This window comes from Macaca thibetana, chromosome 14 (assembly GCF_024542745.1).
Source record: "Macaca thibetana thibetana isolate TM-01 chromosome 14, ASM2454274v1, whole genome shotgun sequence".
In the NCBI taxonomy this organism is placed as follows: domain Eukaryota; kingdom Metazoa; phylum Chordata; class Mammalia; order Primates; family Cercopithecidae; genus Macaca; species Macaca thibetana.
In genome coordinates, this window is record NC_065591.1 from 99,751,628 (window position 1) to 99,772,623 (window position 20,996).

The 20,996-nt window shown below is 45.7% G+C and overlaps 3 protein-coding genes across 4 annotated transcripts in view; 1 reads left to right on the forward strand and 2 right to left on the reverse strand.

Annotated features, from left to right (window-relative positions):
• The window catches only part of SLC35F2 (solute carrier family 35 member F2), a 65,974-nt gene extending 56,912 nt beyond the window's left edge, over positions 1–9,062 (reverse strand). Inside the window, exon 1 of one of the 2 annotated variants that reach the window (XM_050758708.1) lies at positions 8,500–9,062. In XM_050758708.1, coding sequence (XP_050614665.1) covers positions 8,500–8,609 — 110 coding nt within the window. In that variant the 5' untranslated portion in view covers positions 8,610–9,062. The remainder of the gene's footprint in view (positions 1–8,499) is intronic. The other variant, XM_050758709.1, reaches the window with a different exon arrangement.
• Positions 1–20,996, forward strand: part of ACAT1 (acetyl-CoA acetyltransferase 1) — a 976,528-nt gene that overhangs the window by 674,706 nt on the left and 280,826 nt on the right. The window lies entirely within an intron of this gene.
• CWF19L2 (CWF19 like cell cycle control factor 2) overlaps positions 1–20,996 on the reverse strand; it is an 808,601-nt gene that overhangs the window by 507,647 nt on the left and 279,958 nt on the right. The gene's annotated exons all lie outside the window — the stretch shown is intronic.

Below are 20,996 nucleotides of genomic sequence, written 5' to 3' on the forward strand. Positions count from 1 at the left end.
GCCAACTGTCCTGGGCAAGTTACTTACCTGCTTTGTCTATCAAAACAGAATAAAAAAACTATCTTTGTAGGAGTGTCATGAGGATTGATGAAATGTAAGTAGGGTGCCTGATACACAGCGAATTCTCATTTGATGACAGCTATTAATACTCCTTCGTTTTAACAGGCATCACTCTGACTTCTGTGTAGCGAGATGATTGGGGTCGGGGGTAGATGGAGGCATGGATGGAAGCTATTACTAAGTGAGAGACGATAAAGGCTTAAACTGAATTAGTGACAACAGGGATTGAGGCCAGGTGCGGTGGCTCAAGTCTGTAATCCCGGCACACTGGGAGGCTGAGATGGGCGGACAACCTGAGGTCAGGAGTTCGAGATCAGCCTGGCCAACATGGTCACACCCCATCTCTACTAAAAAAACAAAAATTAGCCAAGCATGGCAGCAGGCACCTGTAATTCCAGCTACTCGGGAGGCTAAGGCAGGAGAATCGCTTGAACCCAGGACGCGAAGGCTGCAGTGAGCGGAGATTGCACCACTGCACTCCAGCCTGGGCGACAGAGCAAGACTCCGTCTCGGGAAAAAAAAAAAATAAAAGACAATAGGGATTGAAGGCAGAGGTAGACTCTGGGACTATTCTGGAAGTGCTGTCAAGACAAGGAATAAGCACTAACTTCCTTCAAGTCAACCAGAAGAAAGAAGCAAAGAAAAGATGGAATAACCCAAAGGTTGTCTAGAAGTGGTCTAGGGGAAGAAGGAGACTACACCCTGGGGCAGAGAGAGGAGCAAGAGGCCCAGTGGAGGGCATGCTGGAGAAAAGCTTTTCAATTCTAGTCTTACCTCTCCCTACAGTACATGCCTGCCCGTTTAACAACTCCCTCCACTGTTGAGAAATTAATAAAACAGGTTCAGGCTGTCCAGCCAGCAATCATTCCTCACCTACCCTCTCCAAGCTCCTTGGGCTAATGGGCTGTAACCTAGAGAGACTGCCTCCTCCTTCTTTCAGAGCAGCTGATAGGAATAGCTTAGCAGATGGGCACTGAACAACAGAAATCAACAGTGATTCCGTGGTGCCCAAGATTTCTCCATCCTAGGGTGCATCCCCTCCCCTCTACCTAGAGGGACTCAGACCCAAGCCCAGCTATCATCTCTTTCTTCAGCACATAGGGGACATGTCTGAGAATGGTCATCACAGTGATGTTTGTGGAGGCTGGGAGTTGGAAACTGTCTGGTTGTCTAACACTGGTGGATGGACCGTGGAACCACAGAATACTCTGTAGCAGGTAAAAACAATAGACTGATCAGTGGTTCTCAACCAGGGATGATTTTTGTCCCCCAGAAGACATTTGGTAATTTCTGGAGACATTTTCGAATATCACAACTGGGAGTGGAGGTGAGGGTGCTATACTGGCACTTATTGGCTGGGGTCAGGGATCTACATCTTGCAGAACAGCCCCAACAAATAATTAATCAACTCAAGGCCGGGCGTGGTGGCTCAATTCTATAAACCCAGCACACTGGGAGGCCAAGGCGGGTGGATCACTTAAGGTCAGGAGTTCGAGACCAGCCTGGCCAACATGGTGAAACTCCATCTCTACGAAAGATACAAAAATTAGCCAAACATGGTGGCAGGTGTCTGTAATCCCAGCTACTCAGGAGGCTGAGGCAGGAGATTCATTTGAACCAGGAGGGGGAGGTTGCAGTGACCCGAGATCATGCCACTGCACTCCAGCCTGGAGTGAGGCTCTGTCTCCAGAAAAAAAAGAATTAGTCAACTCAAAATGTCAAGAAGGCTGAGGTTGGCCAGGCGCAGTGTCTCACGCCTGTAATCCCAGTACTTTGGGAGGCTGAGGAGGGTGGATCACCTGAGGTCAGGAATTCGAGACCAGCCTGGCCAACATGGTAAAACCTCGTCTCTACTAAAAATACAAAAATTAGCTAGGCATGGTGGCAGCTGCCTGTAATCCCAGCTACTTGGGAGGCTGAGGTTGGAGAAAGGCTTGAACCCAGGAGATGGAGGTTGCAGTGACTGGAGATCACGCCATTGCACTTCAGCCTGGGTGACAAGAGCAAAACTCCGTCTCAAAAAAAATAAAAATAAAAATAAATTTAAAAAAAAAAAAAGAAGAAGGCTGAGGTTGAAAAACACACTAGATGAACAAAATAATATGACTGGGTCACAAACATATAATGCACAGTCAAAATTTTTTCTAAAAAAAGAGATGTAATATTTTATACAATGCCTATTTATTGGTATTAAGGATTCATTCTCAGCCATGCATCACATATTTATTGGGAATCTATTGCAAAGTCAGTAATGTTACAATCAGAATATAGAATGGCCATAACTAGATGATTCCTGATTCCTGGAGTCTAGTAGAATGGGAAGATACTAAATAATTTCATAGTAAAAGGGGGGAAGGGAGGAGAATTTATGAAGATTAGTAGAATCCAGTTTCCCAATTCCCCAGGGAATTGCACAAGCCACAAAAGATTCCTAACCTTACATCTTTGTTTAAATAACACTATAAAACAATATGTTTTTATGCAGGGCGACATACCAGCTTAGGATTTCTGCTGCATACACAATGAGTGCTCAATAGATGTCTGTTGACTGGATAAGTCTGCACAGTTAAGCAGAACTAAATGACTCCTTCAAAAATGTCTAGGACTTTACCCTTTGGAAGGCGGAAACCCAAATGAAAGGAGAAAGCACAGGTGTATCCCAGACCCGTTGCTAGACAATAATAAGGAGTGTGGGTGTTGGCCGGGCGTGGTGGCCCAGGCCTGTAATCCCAGCACTTTGGGAGGTCACGGCAGGTGGATCACCTGAGACCAGGAATTCAAGACCAGTTCGGACAACACGGTGAAACCTCATCTCTGCTAAAAATACAGAATTGGCTGGGCACAGTGGCTCACACCTGTAATCCCAGCACTTTGGGAGGCCGAGGTTGGCGAATCACGAGGTCAGGAGTTTGAGACCAGCCTGGCCAACATGGTAAAACCCCGTCTCTACTAAAAATACAAAAAATTAGCTGGGTGTGGTGACAGACACTGTAATCCCAGCTACTCGGGAGGCTGAGGCAGGAGAATCACTTGAACCCGGGAGGCAGAGGCTGCAGTAAGCCGAGATCGCGCCACTGCATTCCAGGTGGGGCGACAGTGCGAGACTCCATCTCAAAAAAAAAAAAAAAAAATTAAACTGGCTGGGCACAGTGGCTCACGCCTGTAATCCCAGCACTTTGGAGGGGGCAGAGATGAGCCGATCACCTGAGGTCAGGAGTTCAAGACCAGCCTCGCCAACATGGCGAAACCCTGTCTCTGCTGAAAATACAAAAATTAGCTGGGCATGGTGGCATGTGCCTGTAATCCCAGCTACTACTAGGGAGGCTGAGGCAGGAGAATCGCTTGAACCCGGGAGGCAGAGGTTGCAGTGAGCTGAGATCACACCACTGCACTGCAGCCTGGACAACAGAGCAAGACTCCATCTCAAAAAAAAAAAAAAAATTAGCCAGGCATGGTGACCCATGCTTATAATCCCAGCTACTCAGGAGGCTGAGACAAGAGACTCGTGTGAACTCAGGAGATCACGCCACTGCACTCCAGCCTAGGCGAGACTCCATCTCAAAAAAAAAACAAAGGAATGTGGGTGTAGACTGACCACCTATTATCCTTCCCTCTTCCAGCCCATGCCCCTTCACACCAAGCCACTTGAAGTTCCTTAAGCAAAACACTTTCTGGCACTTTCAAGCCTAGACTACCCTTCCTCACCTAGGCCACCTGGAAAACTCATTCAGTCTTCATAATCCCGATCACCTTCCCTCTCAAGCTCCCCAACCCTACCTCACCCTGGTAAACTTGGTCTCTGCCCTCTTTGGTGCCATTGCTGAACCTTGCACTTATCTTTATAGCACTTAATATAACTTTTTACCATAATTTGATTATGAGCTTTCTTTAGAGCAGGAACTTAGTCCTGTTCATTATGGCCAAAGAGACTAGTCTGAAGCCTAGAACATTACAGATGTCCAAGGCTTGGTGAATGAAAGAATCAATGAATAAACCATGTCCGGCACTCTGCTACAAAAGGAATATGATAAAATCCATGCCCTCGAAAAGTTTACCATCGTTTGATGGGAAAAAGGATAAATATATAAAACAATAATTAAAGGTTTTTTGCTAGAGATACAAAGTTGATGATTGTTATAAGGAATACGCATTTCTAAAATATGTGAATAGGCCTGGTGCAGTGACTCCAGCATTTTGGGAGGCCAAGACGGGAGGACTGCTTGAGCCCAGGAGTTCAAGATCAGCCTGAGTAACATAGTAAGATTTTGTCCCTACAAAAACTGAAATTAAAAATTAAAAACATATATATGAATAAATTAGGATCTATGTGTCAGAATGTAAACTGACAGTATACAATTAAATAATAATACCAGGTACAGGGGCCCACACTTGTCATCCCAACACTTTGGAAAGCCGAGGCAGGTGGATCACTTGAGCCCATGAGTTTGAGACCAGCCTGGGCAACATGATGAAACCCTGTCTCTACGAAAAAAAAAAAAATTAGTAGTGCATGGCAGTACATGCCATAGTCCCAGCTACTCAGGAAGCTGAGGTGGGAGGATCACTTGAGCCACGGAGGTTGAGGCTGCAGTAAGCCATGATCAGCCACTGCACTCCAGCCTGGCCAACAGAGTGAGACCCTGTTTCAAAAATAATAATAATAATAATAAACAATTAAATAAGAAGTATTCTCAGATACTCCTGGAAGTCCATGGTCTTCTATCAGAATATTTTTCACTTGAGTTGACAGCAATGACAAAAGCCAAAATTACAGAGTCCACTCAGGAATATATGGTTCTCACTATCATGAATGCCTGGCACATAGTAAGTGTTCAATAAACTTTTATTGAATGAGTGATCTGATATTCCTAATCATAGAGAAAAGATGTCTGTACCCTATGGGGGCAGGTATATTAAGAGCTGGGGTCACTTAGAACATATCCTCCTCATAATGAAAACATAACAAGCTCCAGGCCCCAATATTTTCCCTATATTTAGTATCCAGTTGCCCAAAAAGGCTCTTCTTGCCCCTTTTTGGTAAAAGGAGTAGAAATGAGCTATGTGGTTATAAATCTCTCTCTGTATCTTGCCCATATGGTGATAACACATCACATCCATTCACCAACCTCTTTCTACACTCTCCCACCCTTGGTTCCCTGGCCACAGATGTGGATTCACAAAGCTAAACTCAAACTTGGGACATGAGTTTTGACAACAAAGTTTAAAATATTGAGTATCAGGAGTACTGGATATCTGGTAAACCACTCTCTTCTGATTGCTGGGTCGGACAAAGAGAAACTGCAATCCAAAATCCAAGTGCTTGGATGGCTGCCAGAGGTAGGAATGGAAACTTTAATTAACAAAAGAGCCCAGCCAACCAAACAAGAAGCTCAGCCCAAGACCCTTGGAATAAAGACCAATAAAGGGAAGAGTTCAGGGAGGGAGGCAGAATGGAAAGGAAGCCTTGAGAACCTTTGTCATCGCTCAGTAATTCACTCATTCATTCATTCATGTGCTAAGGGTTGTGGTAGACATAAAAAAGAAAAAGACACCATTTCTGCTGTTAAAGAACTTTGTCCATGGCTAGGCATGGTGGCTCACACCTGTAATCCCAGCACTTTGGGAGGCCAAGGCAGGGGGATCACCTGAGGTCGGGAGTTTGAGACCAGCCTGACCAACATGGAGAAATCCTGTCTCTACTAAAAATACAAAATTAGCCGGGTGTGGTGGCACATGCCTGTAATTCCAGCTGCTCGGGAGGCTGAACAGAAGAATAGCTTGAACCTGGGAGGCGGAGGTTGCGGTGAGCCGACATCCAGCCTGGGCAACAAGAGTAAAACTCCGTCTAAATAAAAAAAAAAAAAAATGCACAGAACTGCTATTCCACAAGAAAGGAAAAAGCCCTCAAAGAGATACATAAAAAGGACATTCATAGACAAAAGAAATATCATATTTAGGAGGCTACTAGACTGATTATAAAGCATACCCAGATTCCAAAAGTATCAGAACATTAGGAGAGGAAAAAAAAAAAAAAATCAGGCCAGGTGCTGTGGCTCATGTCTGTAATCCCAGCACTTTGGGAGACTGAGGTGGATGGATCACCCGAGGTCAGGAGTACAAGACCAGCCTGGCCAACATGGTGAAACTCTGTCTCTACCAAAAATACAAAAATTAGCCAGGTGTGGTGGCGGGCGTCTGTAATCCCAGCTACTCAGGAGGCTGAGGCAGGAGAATCACTTGAACCCAGGAGGCGGAGGTTGCAGTGAGCCAAGATTGTGCCACTGCATTCCAGCCTGGACAACAAGAGCAAAACTCTGTCTCAAAAAAAAAAAGAAAAACAAAAACAAAAAGAAAATCATTGTTAATTCTTATCATATCTTGTTAAACAGACATCTTGCCATATCATCTGCCCCAGCTTCAAGGCCACTGGCATCTCCTGAAGTAATCACCACATGTTCCCATCACCCAAGAATAGAGAGAGCTAATGGTGACAATTAACCCATACGGAGCACTGAAAGGAGCCAGGCTTTGCCTACCCTCTCCTGTGCAGTCACCGAATTAATCCTTGTAACAGCCCTACAAGGTAGGTACTGTTATTATCTCCATTTTACAAATAAAACTGGAGCACAGGCTAGGCGTGGTGGCTCACTCCTGTAATCCCACTACTTTGGGAGGCGGAGGCGGGTGGGTCACTTGAGGTCAGGAGTTCAAGACCAGCCTGGTCAACATGGGGAAACCCCATCTCTACTAAAAGTACGAAAAATTAGCCGGGCATGGTGGTACATATCTGTAATCCCAGTTACTTCGAAGGCTAAGGCAGGATAATCGCTTGAACCCGAAAGGTTTAGGTTGCAGTTAGCTGAGATCGAGCCACTGCACTCAGGCCTGGGTGACAGAACGAGACTCCGTCAGGACGGAAGGACCGACGGACGGAGGACGGACGGACGGACGGAAGGAAGGAAGGAAGGAAGGAAGGAAGGAAGGAAGGGAGGAACGGAAAGGGAGGGAGAGAGGGAAAGGGAGGGAGAGAGGGAAAGGGAGGGAGAGAGGGAAAGGGAGGGAGGGAGAGAGGGAAAGGGAGGGAGGGAGGGAGATTGAAGCACAGATAAGTGACTAGTCAAGGAAGGAAGGAAGGAAGGAAGGAAGGAAGTGAGAGAGGGAGGGGACGGGAGGGGAGGACTGACTTGTCCAAGGTCACCCAGACAGGATTTGAGTCCAGAATGTGAGTGCCCTTAGCCATTACACTGAATTGCCTCCCAGCTGAGAACTTGCAACAAATGTATCAGGACACACACAACCAGATGCTACAAGGTGGTTTTGAGCCAAGTTTCCCCTTTAAACACATGCATCAATTTCAAACTATATTTATACGATTAAAAAATGCTTACAGCTTTATCGATCTCATTTTTTAAATGGTATGGCTTTTCAGGACATATCTTTCACAATCGTTAAAGGGAAATTCGCTTTGTTAATATGAAAAAAAAAATCAAAAGCCTGTTTCATGAGTTGTCAGTGGCCCACGCTGCTCAGACTAGGGCTTGCAGGCATCACCCCTTAAAGATCATCTTGTGGCCTTGGGCAAATTGCTTAGCCTTCTTTGTTTCTCCAGCGGTAAAGCGGATATAACAATGGTACCATCTCCTAAAGTGGTGAGGATTCGCTGATATTATCCACATACATTGTTATGCACAGTACCTGACACAGAGCGAATGCCCAATAAATGTCTTTCACAATTTAGGTCCTGGGTTCTCTCATTTCCAGAGTGCAAGTCCTCCAGCAACCACAGAAACGCTTTCTAGAGTTGCTGCCCACTCCTTAAAAACATTTGTCCCTACTTCGCACAGAGCATAGTGATACCACAAACAGGCTTCCCTGGACCCCAGCCCTGGGGAAGGCTATGTCACCTCGCTCAGGCCCAGGAAGAGAGGGCCGGCTCTGGTCTCCCGCCCGGCAGCAGCACAAAACTTAACCAGGATTTCTCAGTTGGGTCAACTCTCCGATCACCGCGCCCGGTCTGGAGGGCTCGGCAGCAGACGGAATGAGGGCGCCGGCGCCAGGAAGTGGCGCTCACCCACCTGCCCAGCCCGAGGTGGGCACTCCTCCTTCACGGCATCCCTGGGGACCTCGTCCCTCCCCGGTGGAACGCCCCAAAGGGCCGACCTAACAGTGCCAACAGGGTGGATTTCCCCCAAAATCCTCTAAAATACATTGCCAGGATTTCGAAACGGGAGCCGAGGGAGACGCACCAAGTGCTTCCCGAGGCCAGGTAAAGCGCACCATCCCTGTCGCACGTGTTGAGCCCCGAACCGAAGTCCGTGTGGCCGCCCCCTCTGCCTCCCCGCTGGGAGCCTCAGAGCGTGTGCTCAGTGTCCACGTGCGCGTCGGGCCCGCAGCCGCCCACGCGCCCCAGCTGAGCTGCAGCGCGCGCCTTCCACTCACCAGGTGAAGAGTTTGCCTTTTATCCTGCGCAGCAGGCTGTAGAACTCTCCCCCTGCTCCCTCCGCGAGGGGCTCTGGGGCGCCGGGGCTGGCCGACGAGTCTGCCTCCATGGGCGCCCTTACGCGTCTCCGGCGCCCAAAACCCCCGAAGTGCTGGGTCCCGGAAGACGGGAGGCGGCGCCTGTGCGGTCGGCGGGGGCTCGGCTCTGGCCCTGCGCTCCCTCCCTCGCTTGCTCGCTCGCTCTCTCGCTCGCCTCCCTCTCGCTGCTCCGCCAGCGTCCCTCTCGTTCCTCCGCCCGGCTCCTTCAGCGACCAATCATGAACTGTCAAGCCCTAAGGGCCAGACAATACATTTGCAGATTACAACCTGGCACCTCCAGGGTGGCAGGAGGAGAAAGGGCAATTTTTCTTTTTTCGTCTTGGCAGCTGAGCCTCATTGTTGAGCGACACCCAATGTGTCTTTCAGGTTTTTAGGGTTCCTTGTTTGAAATCACAAGATACGGTAACACTAGGTTATTGTAGGTGATTCCTAAGCTAAGAAGCGGTGAGTGAGCCGGGACAGTGAGTGAGCTAACTGGTGAGTGAGCTAGCTGGAAGGACTGGCTGACCCCTCCTCCTCCCTCCCACTCTCCCTCCCTCTGGCTGATTTGCACAAGATCGCTTCATTAAAATAGCTGAAGGCTGGCCGGGCTCTCGAGAGGCTGAGGCAGGAAAAACGCTTGAACCCGGGAGGCGGAGGTTGTGAGCCGAGATCGCGCCTTTGCACTCCAGCCTGGGCAACTGAGCGAGACGTCGTCTCAAAAAACAAACAAACAAACAAACAAACCTGAAGGCGATTCAGGTCTGTGTCGCTTTTCCCTGCAATACATGGGTAAGATCCTAAAAAGATCTTGGAAACGTGCCTTTGTGGCGTGGATGGAGGCGTGTATCCTTCCTCGCGGTGTGTTGGTTTTGTCTTTCAGTATTCAGTTGTCTCCGCCGTGCCAGGGAGGGAGACGGTGCCAAACCCCAGCGCTCGGCTGGGATGTCCTGCCCTGGCCACGCCTTCCGAGGCTTCCACGGGCCAAAGAGGGATTAAGAGACACTAAGCTGGGGTCGAAAACTTCCCGTCACTGACCCCCTGCTTCCGGAAAGGAGGAGATCCAGAAAACAAAAGAAAAGGTGTTGGGACCTTTTTTTTTTTTTCCTGGCCACCTGCTTTGGGGTTTGGGGTGAGACAAAATAAGCGTATGTTCAAATAGGCTATGCAGACGAGCTGGCAATTCTGTAAAAGGAGTCTAAGAAAAAAGAATAGCTTTCGAAAATGAAATATGGCTTCAGGAACCCCAAGTTTAGCAGCTGCAGGAACCTCAAAAAAACCTTTGAAACTAAGAACGTGGTCATCCGTAGAGGACTAATTATTATAATACAAGCATATCATGAAACAAGAGGACATTAGAAGCACATTTAAGATCTCACTTTTGTAAAGTAAACAACTCATTTAACCCTGCATATTGACAACGTTGAATTCTACCTGAGCCCTGTGCTCCTAGAAAATAATGACAATTAAGAAACCTTACTACGCTGGGCGCGGTGGCCCACGCCTGTAATCCCAGTGCTTTGGGAGACCGAGGCGGGCGGATTACCTGAGGTCAGGAGTTCGAGACTAGCCTGGCCAACATGGCGAAATCCTGTCTCTACTAAAACTACAAAAATTAGCCAGGCGTTTTGGTATGCGCCTGTAATCCCAGCTACTTGGGAGGCTGAGGCAGGAGAACCGCTTGAACCCGGGAAGCAGAGGTTGCAGTGAGCCGAAATGGCGCCATTGCACTTCAGCCTGGGCAACAGAGTAAGACTGTCTCAAAGAAAGAAAGAAAGAAGAGAGAGAGAGAGAGAGAGAGAGAGAGAGAGAGAGAGAGAAAGAAGGGAGGGAGGGAGGGAGGGAAGGAGGGGAAGGAAGGAGGAAGGAAGGAAGGAAGGAAGGAAGGAAGGAAGGAAGGAAGGAAGGAGAGAAAGGAAAGAAAGAAAGAAAGAAAGAAAGAAAGAAAGAAAGAAAGAAAGAAAGAAAGAAAAAGAAAGAAAAAGAAAGAAAGAAAGAAAGAAAGAAAGAAAGAGAAAAGAAAAGAAAGGAAGGAAGGAAAGAAGAAAAGAAAGAGAGAGAAAGAAAAGAAAGAAAGAAAGGAAAAGAAAAGAAAAGAAAAGAAAAGAAGGAAGGGAGAGACAGAGGCCGGGCACGGTGGCTTACGCCTGTAATCCCAGCACTTCGGAAGGCCGAGGCAGGTGGATCACCTGAGGTCGCGAGTTCAAGACCAGCCTGACCAACATGGAGAAACCCCGTCTCTACTAAAAATACAAAATTAGCCGGGGTGGTGGCGCATGCCTGTAATCCCAGTTACTCGGGAGGCTGAGGCAGGAGAATCGTTTGAACCTGGGAGGCGGAGGTTGCGGTGAGCTGAGATCGCGCCATTGCACTCCAGTCTGGGCAAAAAGAGCGAACCTTCGTCTCAAAAAAAAAGAAAGAAAGAAAGAGACAGAGAGAGAGATAAAGAGAAAGAAGAAAATAAACCTCCCACCTTTTTTTTTTTAATCAAAGATTTTGGTTGAATTTCCCTTCCTCATACCTCTGAACTTTCACCCACCCTGACCTTGAGCCCAGGTAACCCCTCCTTAGTAGCCCCTCCTGAGAAGTAGCTGGCCTCAGGGTGAAACATTCTATGATCTACTATTCAAGGGAGCCACCTTTTCATTCCACTTCCCATGGGTAGAGAATAGACCCTTTCCTCCTACTGCAGGAACCCTTCCCCGTAGTCCCCACCCATCCCCATTTGCAATAATCCCTTCAAATAAAGTCTCTCCTTAACCAAATTTGATTTGTTTTTTATTTGCAATATATACAGTAGTCACCCCCTTACCTGAGGTTTTGATTTCCACAGTTTTAGTTACCACGTCCAATTACCCTCTGAAAATAGATGGCTGTAGTAAGATATTTTGAGAGAGAGACCACATTCACGTAACTTTTATTGCAGTATATTGTTATAATTTTTCTATTTTATTATGAGTTGTTAATTTCTTACCGTGCTAATTTTATAAATTAAATTTTATTATAGGTACGTATAGGAAAAAAATATATACTGTATAGGGCTGAATACTATCTGCAGTTTCAGACACCCACCAGGGGTCTTGAAACATAAGGGAGGACTACTATGTTTGATTATGTGAATATGAAGAAAAATATAAGATACACATCAACACAAGTAACTTTAAAAGAGAGTGCGGGGCCAGGTGCGGTAGCTCATGCCTGTAATCCCAGCACTTCAGGAGGCTAAGGCAGGAGGATTGTTTGAGCTCAGGAGTTTCAGACCAGCCTGGGCAACATAGTGAGACCGTCTAAAAAATTAAAAAAAAAAAAAAAAAAAAATCTCTGGCACATATAATAGAGTCCCTTTTTTTTTTTTTTTTTTTTTTTTTTTTTTTTTTTTTTTTTGACGGAGTCTCTCTGTCCTCAGGCAGGAATACAGTGGCCCCATCTTGGCTCACTGCAACCTCCAACTCCCTGGTTCAAACGATTCTCCTGCCTCAGCCTCCCAAGTAGCTGGGACTACAGGCAGGTGCCCATGCCTGGCTAATTATTGTATTTTTATTTAGAGACAGGGTTTGTTGTTGGCCAGGATGGTCTTGATCTCCTGACTTCATGATCCACTTGCTCAGCCTCCCAAACTGCCGTGATTACAGGTGTGAGCCACCGCGCCCTGCCAATAGAGTCCCTGTTATGTAAAATGTATGCTTTTGTATAAATACATAAGATTAAAAGATGGATTTATACATTGTAGCAAGCTGAATAATGTCCCCCAAAATATCCAGGTCCTAATCCCTAGACCCTGTGAATGTTGCCTTGAGTAGCAAAGTGGACTTTGCAGATGTGATTAAGTTACACACTGTGTGGCCAGGCATGGTGACTCATGCCCGTAATCCCAGCATTTTGGGAGGCCGAGGCGGGTGGATCACGAGATCAGGAGTTTAATACCAGCCTGGCCAAGATGATGAAACCCCATCTAAAAATAAATAAATAAATAAATAAATAAATAAATAAATAAATAAGCCGGGCGCAGTGACAGGCGCCTGTAATCCGAGCTACTCGGGAGGCTGAAGCAGGAGAATCACTTGAATTCGGAGGGTGGAGGTTGCAGTGAGCCAAGATGGTGCCACTGTACTCCAGCCTGGGCGACACAATGAGACTCTGTCTCAAAAAAAAGTAACACACCGTGAGATGGAGAGATTATCCTGTGGGCCATAATGTAATCATATTGTCATAGGAGGGAAACAGAGGCCGGGCGTGGAGGCTCACACCTGTAATCCCAGCACTTTGGAAGGCTGAAGCGGGTGGATCACGAGGTCAGAAGTTCGAGATCAGCTTCGCCAACACGGCGAAACCCCATCTCTATAAAAATACAAATTACCCGGGCATGGTGATGCACGCCTGTAACCCCAGCTACTCAGAAGGCTGAGGCAGGAGAATTGCTTGAACCTGGGAGGCAGAGGTTGCAGTGAGCCGAGATCATGCCATTGCACTCCAGCCTGGGTGACATAGCAAGACTCTGTCCTGAAAAAAAAAACAGGAGGGAAACAGAAAGAAAAGAAAGTGATGTAATGGAAGCAGAGGTTGAAGTGATGCGCTTTGAAGACAGAGAAAGGCTAACACAACCCAAGGAATACACGCAGCCACCAGAAGCTCAGAGGCTCCAGAAGGAAGTAGCCCTGACAACTTTAGCCTTGACTATAGGCCTGTGAAACTGATTTCAGACTTCTGACCTCCAGAACTGTAAGAGAATAAATCTACGTTGTTTTAAGCCACTAAATTGGTGATTTATTACGGTGGCCACAGGAAACAAATACAAATGTATATACACTGATTTATAGAAATCAGGGTGCACTGTCAAGTGAAGAAAGCAAATTTTAGGGTAATTGTATAATATGATTCCATTTTAATAAAAGCTACCAACTAAATATCTTTATAAATACATACATATATTAATACACTGATAGACATATATTTATGTTTTCTGTGTTTATATGAGCAAGAAAAAGGATTTGGAAGAATACACAACAGGTTATTGATGATGGTTAAATCATGTGAGTGGTTGGGGATGGGGTCGGGAACGAATAAGGGATTGAGAGATTGCCATATGTATCTTCATTTTGTGCTCTTACTATGAGCATATACTGCCTTTGCAATTTAAAAAATATACAATTAAGGCATTTTTCAATAAGTCACATTAATATTAATTTAAAACAGGCTCAGCTGGGCATGGTGGCTCATGCCTGTAATTCCAGCACTTTGAGAGGCCAAGGCAGGTGGATCACCTGAAGTCAGGAGTTCAAGACCAGCCCCACCAACATGGTGAAACCCCATCTCTACTAAATACAAAAAATTAGCCTGGCGTGGTGGCACATGACTAATTCCAGCTACTTGGGCAGTAGCTGAGGCAGGAGAATTGCTTGAACCCAGAAGGCAGAGGTTGCAGTGAGCCGAGATTGTGCCATTACACTCCAGCCTGAGCAACAAGAGCAAAACTCCATCTCAAAAAAAAAAAACAAAAAACAAAAAACAAAACAAAACAAAAACATGTAAGGCTCAACATGTCACCCCCAGGAGACAATGGGGCCAGGAAATATAATTAACCACTGACATGGATTATAAAGTTATGGACAAAATTATATGTATTTCTTAAACACAAAATCCTCCTCAAAAAGTGGCAACAGTAGTACTACTCTAGCATTGCTCCAAAATGAGCTCATCCCTACTGAGGAGTATTGATCAGTCTACCTTATTTTGGTATCAGGATTAAAATACATTGAGTGGATCTACGGGCACTGATCCACACGTTTATGTCAATGGAAATTTACTGGAAAAATAATTTAGGTGTTGGGGGTTTTGCACATAGTAACTTTATTTCTTACAATTACAAAATAACAGCTGCCACTTATTGAGTGCCTACTGTGTGCCAGATAATTTATATTTTCTATTGTATGTATCAAATCACCCCAAATCATAGAGGCTTCAAACAGCAATCATTTTACTATCGCTTGAGGTTTCTGTGGGTCAGGAATTTAGGAAGGTGTGGGCCAGGTGGTTCTGGCTCGCTATGTCTCTTGTGGTTGCAGTCAGAAGGTAGCTGAAGTGAGAAGGCAAGGGGTAGACTGGGAGGTTTGGGCTGGAGCATTGAGAACCTGACTAGCATATCTCTCTCTCTCTCTCCATTTAGTTTCAGGGGCTTTCTATGTGGTCTCTCTTTGTGGGCTAATTTGCTACTTTGGGCTTCCTCATAGCCAGGTGACTAGGATAATTGGTCTGCATACCTAGCAGCTGGCAGCCGGTTCTTACCCCCAAGCAAGTGCCCTAAGAGAAAAAAGCCGGAGCTTATTGTCAGTATCCTCCAACCAAAGACCACCGTAAATGTATATGTAGTTCAACAAGTTGAACTTATTACTCCTTGCTGTGAGAGAGAATTCATGTGATGGGGGAACCATAGATACTCAGTAACAGCGAGTTAGGAAGAACTAAATACATATAGGCTATTAGCTTGTTGAGTGATTCGAAGAAGGGTTTAAGGAAGCAGGAGTTCACTCTAGATTGGAGGCTGTTTGGATGCAATTCTTACTGGTATCTCAAGACATCTATATGGAGGGCAGACTTGGGTGAGGAAAAAACTGTAATTGTTAAAGAACTAGCAGTCACTCATTTTGTCAAAAAGTCCAGAGTTGGTATTTTATGGGTGGCACAATGACATTGTTTTTGTGCTTAGAGAAGATTATGAGCTAGACTTGCTTTATTTTGTTTTATCATGGTCTCAGGATAATCTCATCTGAGAATGATATTCTGTTAGATTATGTCCTATAAAAGAATAATATGAAGGCTGGGCACAATGGCTTACGCCTGTAATCCCAGCACTTTGGAAGGCCGAGGCAGGCAGATCACCTAGGTCAGGAGTTCGAGACCAGCCTGGCCAACATGGCAAAACCCCATCTCTACTAAAAATACAAAAAATCAGGCGTGGTAGCTACTGGGCAGGCTGAAGCAGGACAATTGCTTGAAGCCAGGGGGCAGAGGTTACAGTGAGCTGAGATCGCACCACTGCACTCCAGCCTGGGTGACAGAATGAGGCTCCATCTAAAAAAAAAAATAATAATAATAATAATAATAATATGACTCAGTTGTAAGTGCCAGACCAGTTTCACAAAAAAACAAAACAAAACAAAACACTGTTTATTTTCCTATTCTTTCTCAGTATCTCTTTTTACGACCTAGCCAAAAAAGTCATGTAGTCTCATTACCACCATAGTCCCAAATCCACCCAGACTCAAAGGAAGTGAATATAGACCCCACCTTTCAAAGGAACAGGGTGTCACCATCACATGGGAAAAGAGCATATGGGTTGGAGGATATTGCTGAAGCCATCAATGGTCTACCACAAATGCTTTGCAAACTGCTCTCAGGCATAATTAATACTATTTTTCAGGTGAGTAAGCTAAAATTCAGAAAAGATTAAGTAAATTGTCCAAGATCTTTAGAATAGTAACTGATTGATACTGACATTAAAAGCACCAAGCTGTCTTTCCAATTTAATTGGCAAGCATGTATGAGCCTCTTTCCCAGTATCTTTTACTCATTGCTTGTAAAAATAATTATAAAGAGATATACTTTATAGATCTCACCAAATACAACACACTGAATAAGAAAAGCAGGCCGGGCGCGGTGGCTCACGCCTGTAATCCCAGCACTTTGGGAGGCCGAGGCGGGCGGATCACAAGGTCAGGAGATCGAGACCACGGTGAAACCCCGTCTCTACTAAAAATACAAAAAAAATTAGCCGGGCGCGGTTGTGGGCGCCTGTAGTCCCAGCTACTCGGGAGGCTGAGGCAGGAGAATGGCGTGAACCCGGGAGGCGGAGCTTGCAGTGAGCCGAGATCGCGCCACTGCACTCCAGCCTGGGCCACAGAGCAAGACTCCGTCTCAAAAAAAAAAAAAGAAAAGAAAAGCTATGATAGTCAAATCCATATTAAGATTACCATCCATTTAAAAAAATAATAAGACTGTAGTTCTTTTTTTTTTTTTTGAGACGGAGTCTCGCTCTGTCCCCCTGGCTGGAGTGCAGTGGCGCAATCTCGGCTCACTGCAAGCTCCACCTCCCGGGTTCCTGCCATTCTCCTGCCTCAGCCTCCCAAGTAGCTGGGACTACAGGCGCCCGCCAACACGCCCGGCTAATTTTTTGTATTTTTAGTAGAGACGGGGTTTCACCGTGGTCTCGATCTCCTGACCTTGTGATCCGCCCGCCTCGGCCTCCCAAAGTGCTGGGATTACAGGCGTGAGCCACCGCACCCAGCCAAGACTGTAGTTCTAAGCGACGGTTTTGGATGTTTGTCCCCTCTGAATCTCATGTTGAAATGTGATTCCCAGTGTTAGAGGTGGGGCCTGGTGGGAGGTAATTGGATCAATGGGATCCCTCATGAAAGCTTTAGCACCATCTCCTTAATGATAAGTGAGTTCTCACTCAGTTTACACAAGATCTGGTTGTTGAAAAGAGTCTGGAACCGGCCAGGTATGGTGGCTCACACCTGTAATCCCAGAAATTTGGGAGACTGAAGCAGGTGTATCACCTGAGGTCAGGAGTTCAAGACCAGCCTGGCCAACATGGTGAAACCCTGTCTCTACTAAAAATACAAAATACGTGGTGGTGGTGCATGCCTGTAATCCCAGTTACTCGAGAGGCTCAAGCAGGAGAATCGCTGGAACCTGAGAGGTGAAGGTTGCAAAGTGAGCCGAGGTCACGCCATTGCACACAGCCTGGGCAACAAGAGCGAAACTCTGTCTCAAAAAAAAACTTCCCCCACTCTTGCCATGTGACATGTTGGCTCTCCGTCACCTTCCACTGTAATTGTAACCTTACTGAGGCCTTACCAGAAGCAAATGCCAGCACCATGCTTCCTGTAAAGCCTATAGAATTCTGAGCCACCAATTAAATCTCATTATTACTATTATTATTTGAGACAGGATCTTGCTTGCTCTGTAACCCAGGCTGGAGTGCAGCGGCACAATCATGGCTTACCGCAGTCTCGGCCTCCTAGGCTCAGGCAGTCCTCCCACTTCAGCCTCCCAAGTAGCTGGGACTACAAGCATGCACTGCCATCCCGGCTAATTTTTGTATTTTTAAAATTTTTGTAGAGATAAAGTTTCACTATGTTCTCCAGGCTGGTCTCGAACTCCTGGGCTCAAGCAATCCTCTGGCCTCAGTCGCACAAAGTGCTGGGATTATAGGCACGTGCCACTGTGCCTGACCTAAATCTCTTTTTTCAATAAATTACTCAACTCAGATATTTCTTTATAGCAACATAAGAACAGCCTAATGCACTAAGTGTTTGGATTTTTTTTTCTTTTTCTGAGACGGAGTATCACTCTGTTGCCCAGGCTGGAGTGCAGTGGTGTGATCTCAGCTCACAGAAACCTCTGCCTCCTGGGTTCAAGCAATTCTCCTGCTTGAGCCTCCCAGGTAGCTGGGACTACAGGCATATGCCACCACACCCAGCTAATTTGTATATTTTTAGTAGACATAGGGTTTTGCCACATTGACCAGGCTGGTCTTGAACTCCTGACTTCAGGTGATCCACCCACCTTGGCCTCCCAAAGTACTGTGATTATAGGCATGAGCCACCATGCCCAACCAAGATTTTATATTATATTATTTGTGAGGAATATTTGAATACTAAAAATACCACAGTAGTAAAGAAGTGGCTTTGGAAGGCCAAGGCAGAGGATCACTTGAGGCCAGGAGTTTGAGACCAGCCTGGGCAGTATAACAAGACACCATCTCTACAAAAAATATAAATAAATAATAAACATAAAAATTAGCTGGGCATGGTAACTTGCACCTGTGGCCCCAGCTACACAGGAGGCTGAGGTAGGAGGATTCCTTGAGCCTGGGAGATGCAGGCCGTAGTGAGCCATGAACATGCCACTCCACTCCAACATGTGTGACAGAATGAGACTCTGTCTCAAAAAAAAAAAAAAAATTAAGACTCCTTTAATCTGGAACCAATGTTTAAGGTAGTTAAACTAAAGTCATTTCTATAAACATTCAATGGGAACTTTCCAAATATAATCTATAATTAAAGGTCATTTTAAAACCCTTACTTAAAAAGCTTTATTTTTAAAAATTCTGTTTGTAGCATCCTATTAAACGCATTTATTGCTACTATACTTGAGGCTCACAAGGACAATAGCTGCTTTATCTCAGCTAAGCCTCTTTATTTTCTCTTTCACAAGTATTCGAAGAATACTGGTCAGTGTCAATCTGTCTTCAATTTGAATGGCCTAAAGTACACAAGGTACCAAACAAATGAAAATGTCAGAATTACCTGCCATTAAGCAGAGTGAATCAGTAATACTATCTGCTTAGATGGCAACTTTGTTTAGAGAATTCACATTATTACCATTATCTTATTATAGGACCCATTACAAATCAATCAACTATATATTGGTTGAATGCAAATTATGTGCAGACCACATTTCTAGATGTGATCTCTGATATTCAGTATGTGAAAGACATTTTTACTTTTCCATCCACCTTTCCTTCCTTCTTTCTTTCCCTCCAAAAACATTTTAGAACACCTACTATGTTCAGGGCCCCATGCTAGATGGCAGGAAGAATGTAGGAGTAATTAAGACTTGGTTCTTGTATTCATATTGTTTACAATTTAATAGAGAGGAAAGTACTTTCTTTGCACAACCCTAACTGCCCTTTGTTTTTGAGACAGTCTTGCTCTGTCGCCTAGGCTGAAGTGCAGTAGCGTGATCTAGGCTCACTGCAGCCTCGGCTTCCCTGGTTCAAGCTATTCTCCTGCCTCAGCCTCCAGAGTAGCTGGGATTACAGGCACCTGCCACCACGCCCAGCTGATTTTTGTATTTTCCCTAGAGACGGGGTTTCACCATGTTGGCCAGGTTGGTCTTGAACTCCTGACCTAGTGATCTGCCCACCTCGGCCTCCCAAAGTGCTGGGATTACAGGCGTGAGCCATCGCGCCCGGCTTGTTTGTTTGGTTTTTTGTTTGTTTGTTTGTTTGTTTGTTTAGACAAGGTCTCACTCTCTCACCCAGGCTGGATGGCAGTGGTGTGATCACGGCTCACTACAGCCTCAACTTCCCCAAGCTCAAGTGATCCTCCCACCTCAGCCTTCCAAGTAACTTGGACCACAGGTGTGCACCACCATGCTCAGCTAATTTCTTATATTTTTTGTAGAGATGGAGTTTCTCCATGTTGCCCAGGCTGGTCTTGAACTCCTGGGTTCAAGTGGTCCTCCCGCCTTGGCCTCTGAAAGTGCTGGGATTAAAAGAGTTTGAGCTAGGCCAGGTGTGGTGGCTCACACCTGTAATCCCAGCACTTTGGGAGGCCAAGGTGGGTGGATCACCTAAGGTCAGGAGTTCAAGACCAACCTGACCAACATGGTGAAACCCTGTTGCTACTGAAAATACAAAAATTAGCAGGGCGTAATGGTGGGTGCCTGTAATCCCAGCTACTCGGGAGGCTGAGGCAGAAGAATTGCTTGAATCCAGGAGGCAGAGGTTGCAGTGAGCTGAGATCGCACTGCTGCACTCCAGCCCGGGTGACAGAGCGAGACTGACTCAGTCTCAAAAAAAAAAAAAAGAAAAAGAAAAAGAAAGAAACAAAGCTTGAACCTGGGAGGCAGAGGTTGCAGTGAGCCAAGATTACACCATTGTACTCCAGCCTGGGTAACACAGTAAGACTCCGTTCCCCAAAACCCCCAAAAAAGCATGAGCCACCGTGCCCAGCCTAACCTTATTATTTAATTCAGGAGTAAAGGCTCTGAGAAATGAGCTTTTTCCTGATTATCCCTTGGTCCCGGCCAGCTCCCACTTCACCCCTTCTTTTCTGCTTACGGTTCTGAAAGATTTCTCTTCACTTCACCTCTTTTCCAGGTACCGTTGCCTGAATCCCTTTTCCTGAGGCCATCTAACTTCTAAAATAAGTACTGGAGGGAAAATGAAAAGGAAACAAATATAGGTTGTACAAAAAATAAAAACACAAAAGAGAAAAACAAAAAATCATCTTGAGAAGTTTTAAACTGTGTCATTAACCATAGCAGTCCCTTGTTGTCTAATGCAGTGGTTTAAAATACCAACCATAGGCTAATGACTCTCTGACTTTTAACTCCAGCACAGGCTTCCCCTGAGCTTCGGATTTGTATATATAATTGCTGACTTGCCATATCCACTAGGAAGTCTTAAAGGCATCTCAAACATGGCCCAAACAAAACTCTTTCTGTTCCTCCGTTTCTTACTTTCCTCACACCCATTGCAATATAAAGCACTTCAATCTATCTGTTCACAAACTAAGAAACTAGGGATCTGCCAGGCATGGTGGCTCATGCCTGTAATCCAAGCATTTTGGGAGGCTGAGCTGGAAGGATCACTTGTGGCCAGGAGTTTGATACAAGCCTGGGCAATAAAG